At 42.1% G+C, this 9,490-nt stretch overlaps 1 protein-coding gene across 1 annotated transcript; it reads right to left on the bottom strand.

Annotated features, from left to right (window-relative positions):
* Nucleotides 1–309: 309 nt before the first annotated feature.
* LOC310755139 (vomeronasal type-2 receptor 26-like) lies at nucleotides 310–8,987 on the bottom strand (the record flags this gene model as incomplete). Its single annotated transcript, XM_083631826.1, has 7 exons — nucleotides 310–387; nucleotides 2,809–3,490; nucleotides 4,269–4,395; nucleotides 6,419–6,646; nucleotides 7,396–7,616; nucleotides 8,067–8,244; nucleotides 8,696–8,987. Coding segments are annotated over 7 exons (1,806 nt in total), but the record flags the coding sequence as incomplete, so codon positions are not given.
* Between the last annotated feature and the right edge of the window lie 503 nt (nucleotides 8,988–9,490).

Genomic DNA, 9,490 nt, shown 5'->3' with positions numbered 1-9,490 from the left:
TTCTGAATGTTTTTCGAGGAAGCCCTAGGTATAACACATTGCAATCATCCAACCTAGAGGTTCCAGGAGCATAGGAAAAAGAAGTTTAACAGAATCATAGCATTGTGGAGTTGGAAGGGACACTGAGGATCATCTAGTCCAACCACCTGCATCCTACATGGGTGTCAGGAGTGCGTGCAGGAGCCAGGCCCTGTAACTGCTAGGGCCTCACAGGACTGGGGCCTTCCTGAGTTTGGCCTGGACTCTTGGCTTCCTGACCCCTGGACTGCTGATTTCTGCTTCCCGACCTCTACCCCGGTCCCGGCGTACCAAGCCATATTTGGATTGAGCTTCAGTTTATTGGCTCTAAACAAGTCCACTAGTGAGGTAAGAAATCCACAGCCACACCTGCAGATGTAAAGGAAAAGTAGAGCTGTGTTTCACCAGTATATTGTTGACAATTTTACTCCAATAGTCCTGAAGAACCTGCTCAATGGTTTCATGTAGATGTTAAGTGTGGAGTTTGGAGTTTACAGGGTTAAAACGCCTTGGTGTCCTGTATCTGGGGAGTGGCCTGACGCAGGGCCGTAAGTCACAGGCTTTGTCTGTGAGAGTTGCTTTCACTTTAGACTGAGAGACGCTGCAGAGAGACTGTGTGTGCTTTTAGCACGGGAAAGATGCCGGAAAGCTCCGATGGAATGAGACTGATTTATGGCTTGTAAATAAACACTTTTAGAGATAGCAACGAACTGTCTCTGGACTTGATTTATCCCTCTATCTCACACGGATGGCAGGACCACTGCAACTCTGTTTTCCTGCCCAGGTCAGCCCCAAGCAGAGCTGCGCTGGGCAAGCGCTGACTGGACGACAGGATTTATTGCCAAATTAAGGAACATAGGGGTGGGTGGGGGATCAAACTAATGGATTTCATTAAGTCTAAGTATTGCAGGTCCTGAAGCTTCAAACCATTTACTTCCTCCCTCCCTCTGTCTTCCTGGAAGAAGCTGTTAGCCAAGCTATTGCTCCCAGCTGAAGAAAAGCCATGTGAACGAAGATTCTCGCTAAATGCTAACAAAAGGATTGCGTTATTCCATTTGTGAAGAAATGCTATTTTTTCCTGTTTTTAAATCATTGGGAAGTTTGTTCTTTTTGACTTTTACTTCCAATGGATGGACATTTGTTGACTTGAGAAAAACATCTTCATGTATGTGACAACGGCTGCGCGAGTTCTGATAGCACAAGGATGGAAGACTGAAGAAATCCCAACTAAAGAATTATGGCAAGAAAAATTGATGGATTATGCAGAACTGGCAAAATTGACTCATAAGCTACGGGACAAGGATAACTGTGACTTTAAGGATGAATGGGATCCTTTCACAAAGTATTTGAAGACGCAACAAAGCGAACTGGACTCCTTGGCAGGTTTTGAATAAACATCCACAATTATTTTTTTTTACTGATAATAATTAGCTAAACAGTTGGAGGATCTATACAACTCTGTAACATGCAGAAAGTAGCATTATTGGAGAAACCAAAGACTGGAACTGAGGGAAGTTGGGGGGTGGGGTGGGGGGATGGGTTTTGTGGGAGGAGGGGGGCAGGAAAAATGGGGAGGGAATAAGGATATGTTTTTGGAAAATATGTTTTGTTATAACTTTGAATAAAAAAAATAAAAAAGACCTTTGTTGACTTGAGTAAAATCGTCACTTATTTGCAAAGTTAAGTGTCTGTGATTTATTCTAGCCTCAGTATTTTTATGGGGAATATCTGTTTAAAGCTGAATGAGGGCAGATGCAAATCAAACCAAATGTTAATGTGCTTGGAGCAATCCCCATTGTGCCAACTCTGCAAAGAAAGAGTGTGAATTTCTCTTCCAAACCTCCCTCTCTAATATGCCAGAGAGCACACTGTGCTCTTAACTGTGCTGTATACCTGGAATATTGGTACAATCATGGAACCCACGAACAATATTTGAACGTTGTGATTACTGTAACATGAATTTAATGAACAAATATATAAACAAAAGGAAAATAAGGATTGCATTTAAAAATGAATGGATATTGAAAACATTAGCCACAACCTGCCCTGAGGAAGGCCTGACCTGGATTTGGGCCTGAATCAATTCTCATGTTTCTCCACACAGACAACACTCTGGAGAAGTAGATCACAGTAAGTAACAGCATTGCATATTCTGCTCAGCAGCAGGTGAGCAGAGGGTTAATTTTCCTTACCTGGCCTGTGTGTGCCTTTTGAGGGTATAGAAATGCAGGCCAAAAATGCAGATATTTAGCAAAGTTTACAAAAGAAGCATAAATTCCCGATGGCCCCAGCTTAATGTGTAGCGATGAGTGTGTTGTCCAAGGCCCTGGGAAACTAGGGTTGAAATCCCCATTCAGCCATGGGGAAGATGGCATCTCTAAAATCTAAGCTTCTTCACAGAGTTTTTGAGAAAACAATAGCAAGAGAGGGAGAGTTATGTACTCCTTGGATGGCACATGGAACATACAAACAAAGAAATGATGATCAAAATAAAAACAAAGGAAATAACATCTCCTTGCCAGAACATAAGGTCCCTGGCTAACGGTATCTCTTTCACCCTCTCAACTATGGTCATCCTTCTTCCTTACTAACCTCTCTCTACTGTTCTTCTCAGGTCTAAGTATAATGATGAAGATTTTAGGGAGGAAAATGCAACCCAGTAAGCCAGCAGTAGAGGCCAAGATGGAGAAGATCTCCACAGCCACCATGTATTTCCCTTTGGTGCTCAGATAAGTGGGGACAAAGGACAGCCAAACACTGCAGAAGACCAGCATGCTGAAGGTAATCAACTTGGCTTCATTGAAAGTATCAGGCAACTTCCTGGCAAAGAAAGCCACAGAGAAGCTCACAATGGCCAAAAGACCCATGTAGCCGAGAATAAGGTAGAACATGATGTCAGAGCCTTCATTGCACTGCACTATGATCTGCCCATCCTGGGAGTGCAGGTCAAACTCTGGGAATGGGGGAGAGGATGCCAGCCACCCAAGACAGATGCCAGCTTGAATGAGAGAACAGAAGCTGATAAGGGATCCCGCCAGCCTCTTCCCAAGCCATTTCCTCAGGCTGTTCCCAGGCTTGGTCACCATGAATGCCAGAACCACAGTGAGGGTTTTGGCTAACACACAAGCAACAGCAATGGAGAAGACGATGCCAAAGACGGTTTGCCTCAAGACACAGGTCACCTTTGTAGGCCTGCCAATGAATAAGAAGGAGCAGAGAAAGCAGAGAAGCAGAGAAGAGAGCAAGGTGCAGGTGATGCCCCAGTTGTTGGCTTTGACAATGGGAGTGTTCCAGTGCAGACCGAAGGTCCCCATCACAACAACTGTGACCAGAGAAAGCAGGAGAGCCAAGGAGGCCAGAATTGCCCCCAAGGGCTCCTCATAGGATAGGTAGCTTATTTTTTTCGGAATACATTGGTCCTGAAAGGCATTTGCGTAGTGATCATCGGGGCATTTCTCGCATTGATCTGCATCTGAAAATGAGAAGCATGCTTTTAGCATTTCTTGAAGTGATACTTATTAATATTATTGATACCGTCTGTTATGCTGTACACAAAACATATTACTGAGCTGATGAACCAAAGTCTACTTTCACAACTAAGTGATGGTTCCTCCATGAGCATCTCAGCTGTACTAATCAATCCATTCATATTTATCTGTCATGGTTAGAGTATACTGATTGATTTCAGTCTTTCCCCCTTAAACATGCCTATCTCTGCATGCCTATCCCCACGACATTGCATTTCAAGCCTTCTGGCCCAAGTGTTTCTTTTTTTACACTTTCCATAATTGACTTTGGGAGTGGATGAAACAGCCAGGTAGCCTGTCATTTGCTCACTGGGAAAATCTATATTTGACAAGAAATGACTGTTCCCAAGGACTGAAGCTGTATGGATACAATAGAGAAAATTCTTCACTAGTTGTTAATCACAGAAGATGAAAATCTGTTGGCTGCAGCATTTCCCAATGCTGACAAAAAGGGAATCTATGGATGGCAATCCTAATTATTTCTTTCCAGATGTATGTCATCCTGATTTCAATGGTGGTTACCCCCATGTGGATGTTATTTCACACAATATACTCTTGAATGGCTATCCAAAGGGGAGGAGAGAGGAAAGGACAATATGTATCAGTAACATATAAACACATGTGTTTGGGATCTATGACAGAAAATAAGCAGACATAATAAGACTAAGAAATGAATGAAGTTGGATAGGAAGAATTCCAGTTGACTTGGGTTCCTTCACTTACCCTTCTGGACTGAAATCCTCCCTTTAGGGCACTGAACACAGTCATAGCAACAGATTTGCTTTCCCTGCTGTGGAAACATACTCTGTCCAGGGTGGCAGCTCCCAACACAGGTGGAAATGGGCAGCATCTAATGGTAATGACAAGCAAGGGATTTTGAATGGAATAAGCTTGCTTCTCTACATAACTCTTATTGTCATCTACGTCCGCTTTGCAGCAGAAAGGTCACAGGACTGAAATTAGAGGATGGCTGTCAAGCATATGCTCCCTGGGCAAGCATCAGGCCCCCTGATAAAGATACTTTGTGCTGTCACTTAACCATTTGGCCAGCCCAGCACATGTCTGAATGGCAAAGAGAAGCTTGTGCCAACCTTCTCCCTCTTGATTGATTCCTCATAACCCAATGCTGATTCCCTCCTGGAGGGAGAGGAGAGCTTAAATAAGGAGCCGGCAGCAGATGCTGCTTCTCCTTCTTACCAAATGTACTTGAACTTTCAGATTAAACTATACAATGCAGGTAGGTGTTCCGTCATTGCTAATACATCTTACATAGATTTTTATCTAAGATAAATACTGTTACAGACTGACAGCAGCACAAGAGAACATTCCTGCTGCTCTAACTGTTTAGACTGCTCATAACTGCCATAGCTGTAGAAATTGACATAACTATTCCCTCTTAAAATGTACATGGTTTTTTGTGGGGGGCTATTGGGTTTTTTATTTTCATTATGCATTATTATGTATGTATTCATTATTTATTTTGTGGTTTTATACGTTGATCTTATTCTGGGAACCACCCTGAGACCTCTGGGTATAGGGCGGTATATAAATTCAATCCATCTATCAACTACCTCTGGCCTATGACAGCACAGCATTCAGTAGCCTTCTGAGAATTAGCCCTTTCCTTAGCATGGATGCTTTCATCCCAAAAATAGGGTCTTACTATCACATGTGGTGGACCTGCATAATTTTAAGAGAATTTTGGAATAACATATATGACGAATTTAAGAAATTATTTAAACTTACAATCAAAAAAAGGCCAGAGATTTTCCTATTAGGAATATTGCCAACAGAAATCAAGCAAAACACAAGACCACTGTTTATGTACGCAATCATGGCTGCAAGAATACTTGTAACCAGAAGTTGGCAATGTGAAACAACACCAACAATAACAGATTGGCAAACACTCATGACAGAGTATTTCCAATTAGCAAAGCTGACCGGAAAAATCAGGGGAGCCTTAAATCAAGAAGTATACGGAGAATGGAAAATATTTAAGGAATATATAAGACTATATTGTAAAAATGATACCATCATAGCAGAATTGAATGATATTTGTGTACAATAAATAAATGGACTAAACATCTTAGAGGAATATATGGAAAAAGATATAAAAAAACCTGTGCGATAAAATCAAGACAATAGAAAAAGTATAATGAGAACGATTGGAAGTCTTTTACAGAAAACTTTATTGGAAAAGACATGATGTTGTATAAATATTTGGTTCTTTTAATTGTGCTTTTTTCTTTTCTTGTTGCTTTTAAACCCCTTTTCGCCCTTTTTGAGGTGATGAATCACTTTTTTTCTCCTTTTTTCTTTTTTTCCCTTTTGTGCTTAATTTTGTTATACTTACCTTTACTGTATGATTGTATTTTAAATTAATAAAGATTTGTTAAACAAAAACAAAAATAAAAATTATGGCCAAGCCTGCATGGAGTTTGGCCTCACCATCAGCCTGATGGAGACCAACATCCTGGGACAGGATATCACCGGCACTCCATCCATCAACATTAGTGACCACACATTTCAGGTGGTGGATGATTTTCTTTCTACTTGGGCTCCGCCTGGCAGAGATTGTTGCCAACAACTCATTTTGTTGGACAACAGTCCCTTTTCAAGAGCTTTAAACACTGGCAGATTCCTTACTCAGAAATACCTTGTTCTGAACACTGAGCTCCAAATTAGCTTCAGACTAGCTCTGGATCAGCAAATTTGAATAAAGTAACAAAAACAGTATTTCATCAGAGGGTACCAGAGCTTGCCTCCTCACACTTCTCCTTTGTAGCCATCTCTGTTTTCCTGGATCTCCTGATCTTCTCATAAAAGATGATGATGATGGATGATGATCAAAACAAAGAAATGGCCAAACCCACCTGCTTGAACTTGGGATTCCATGCAATGGCACTTCCATCCACTGTGAACTCTTTTCCTGGGGGGGCCTGAGGGTCCACCCTCCCCACTCGGACTCTCTGGAAGGACTCATTGGGATATGTGACCAAGTTGAGGAGATCATAGCCACCTGCCTGCTGCCCCTTCTCATCAAAAGAGATTTCTTCCCCAGCACTGTTGTTGAAGTGGATGTTCTTCAGGAAGGAGTGAAGCTAGATTGCAAGAGGAAAAAAGACACAGACCTTGTAGGCTAATACACTCTCTCTTTTCCATTTGACAAGTGGACCTTTGGCTTTTTACTACTATAGGACACTGAAAGCTGCCTTAGAGTGAGTGAAATCATTGCCCTAAATAGCTCAGTCACTGATTGTTATTGGCTCTCTAGGGTTTCAGAGTCTTTTCCAGTATGATCTTGAGATGCTGGGGGTTGAACATGGGACTTTTTGAATGAAAGCAGATGTTCTGCCATTGAGCTGTAAGCCTTTCCAGTTTCAATATTAAGAGACATGACTTGGTATGTTTTTAACTTGGCATAGGAACCAGGTACTTACTACATTTTATCATATATACTGGGTACTTCAAAAAAACCTCCCCATTACCATATGAAACTGTCTTGTGCTGGGTCAAACCATTGTTCTCTGTAGCCCAGAACTGTCTACTCTGCATTGCCATAGTTCTATACGGCATACATCTGTGGTTTCAACCCATTTCTAATACCAGAGGACACTCCTGCCCCTTGCGCATCCCCAAGTAGGAGAATCCTGGGATGGGTTAAAGAGCTTTGAATGTGCAGCATGCAAAGCATGTGGCCTTTCACTGAGATAAAGTCCCTCCCAATGATAGAACTCAACTGGGAAAATCCCCAAGGCCTCTCCTCCATGCCAGGGCTCAGCTGTGCACCATATGAATCAGTAATAATAACTCTTGTGCTTCTAACATTGGGGAGATTAGTTGACAGTACCTGCCAGGGCTTAACTTTTGGCAGTGTCCGTCTCTCACCCAGTACTTTCTGTTTGGCTCTTGAGGAATACATGCTATGGAGAGCATGTGCTACTGCATGGACGGCATTGTAGATGGTGTAGCTCTGGCTGGACATTTCCATTTCAAACACGGGTCCAGTGAGTTTCTCCAGCTTCTCCCTCCCAGTGCAGGGTTCCAAAGTTGTCATAATTAGATTGTCATCTGGGAATGAACAGAGGAATGCACTGGCCCAGAACTGCTGAATGAAATAAAGGTTTGGCTGCCATGGATTTATAGTCTGTAGAAAGTCCTGAAACCCTGGAATTGAATTTGAATGGAGTGTAAATGACAAGGTGCCATTGAAAGATTTTGAAGGAAATTTGTCTCCAACCAGCACTGCAGTGAAATCCCATTGAGATGTTGTAATCCACACCTTCTCCAGAGGGTACATAAAGAAAACCTCGCAGGAGATTAAAACCAGCCTGAAAGCCTCTAGAGACTGATTGTCTCCGTAGACAAGAATCAAATTCATTTCCCTCCTTGTGAGAGCAAACAAAATTGGTTTCAATTTTTGATTAAGAAGATCATGAGATAAATATGTTGTCACTAGTGGGATCACCACTGTCCAAGAAATACAAAGATTATTCTGGGAAAGCCTTGGTCTGAGAGTACGAAGGAAGGTTTCTCCACTGTCATCATCTGAAACAAGGAGGCCAATCCAGTTCCACCCAAACTTCCTGAGTAGCCGAACAATGCCATCATACTGAGCTTCTTCACTGGGGACCATTTGGAAGAAGGAAGGGAAGCGCCTTTGGTCACTCAGCCCTGGATCCAAGGAGCCATAGCTGAGCTAAAGGGAAAGGCATTCTATTTTTAAGAATCCAAAGACCGTCTATTTGTTCCTAGAAAGAATACTTCTGTATTGTGGTAGTCATCTACCTGGTCTTACTTTTGTAAGTATACACCCCTGGCATTAGTAAGTCTCAAACTAGGAGAAGTTTCTAAGCAGGAAGCTGGATGCTCCTATGATTACATGATTTGTGGCATGGCCAGGTTTGGAAGAACCAGAGCTTGGATTATGGGTTGATCCCCCCCCCCAAATCCCAATGCAAATTGAGACAGCAGTGTTGGCAACACATAACTAGGAGGCTTTAACATAATCATGTACCCATATCAAGTCTAATGTAGGACACAAGTGTAGAAAGCATAATGTAATGGGATTGAAAGCTAACCTGGATGCTTTTGGGGGTTTTCTGTGTATTTCTGCCCTTGTGGTTGTATCTATGTATCTACACACATACCTGTGGAATCTTGTAGGTGTTTAATATATTGGCCATCTGAAGGGAGTTTTGGGAGGTGAGCCCTCCAACCACGGCAATTAATTTATCTTCCCCATTACAGTGGTAATTGGCGTGATTTCGTTGTCCCATGAAAAGAAGAGCAAGAGTGTTCCAACACGTTAGCAAAGGATTAAAAGCATTCTCATAAAATGTTGATCCCAGTGTGATGTTGGAGAAGAATTTGGCATTCTTGTTGATCTCTTGCATGGCAAAGATGAAGGCAAGAACATGCTGGAAGTTTTTTGGGAGGACTCTGCAATGAGACAAAGAATGACTGTAACACTGGCGGAAGAGAAACAACTGTGTTTCACTTTTGATTTGAGAATCTATGTACCTTGAATGTTGCAACCCATAGGAAAGGAGCATTTTATTCAAACTAATGAAACCAGAGCAGTCTCCTTATAGATTTTGATTAGATTTATGTAAGTGGTGAATTCAAAGGGATTCATTGTCGTGCTGTGGATGAATTGGTGGGTTTGGATATGGGAAACCCAGAAATAAAAAGCTGTTAAGTTCTTCTGTTAACCCCTTTTGCCTCTCTCTTAAACACAATGTCCATGCCAACCTCTTGTTCTGCTGCTTTGTCCACCACACCTCCCTTCCATTTCTGAACCATGAAGTATTCATGGGAATGTGTTCTCAATTCAACCTGTAGAACAACCATTGAGTATACCAGTGTGCTCCAAAACATAAGGGCTTTCTACCAGCCCTTGAATCACAGCGTAAGAGAGGAAGAGAGATAGGAGGGTAGGACTA

The sequence above is a fragment of the Podarcis filfolensis genome (assembly GCF_964270895.1).
Source record: "Podarcis filfolensis genome assembly, contig: HAP1_SCAFFOLD_461, whole genome shotgun sequence".
In the NCBI taxonomy this organism is placed as follows: Eukaryota; Metazoa; Chordata; class Lepidosauria; order Squamata; family Lacertidae; genus Podarcis; species Podarcis filfolensis.
Note: the sequence above shows the minus strand (reverse complement) of the source record. Positions and strands in the feature narration are given on the sequence as shown.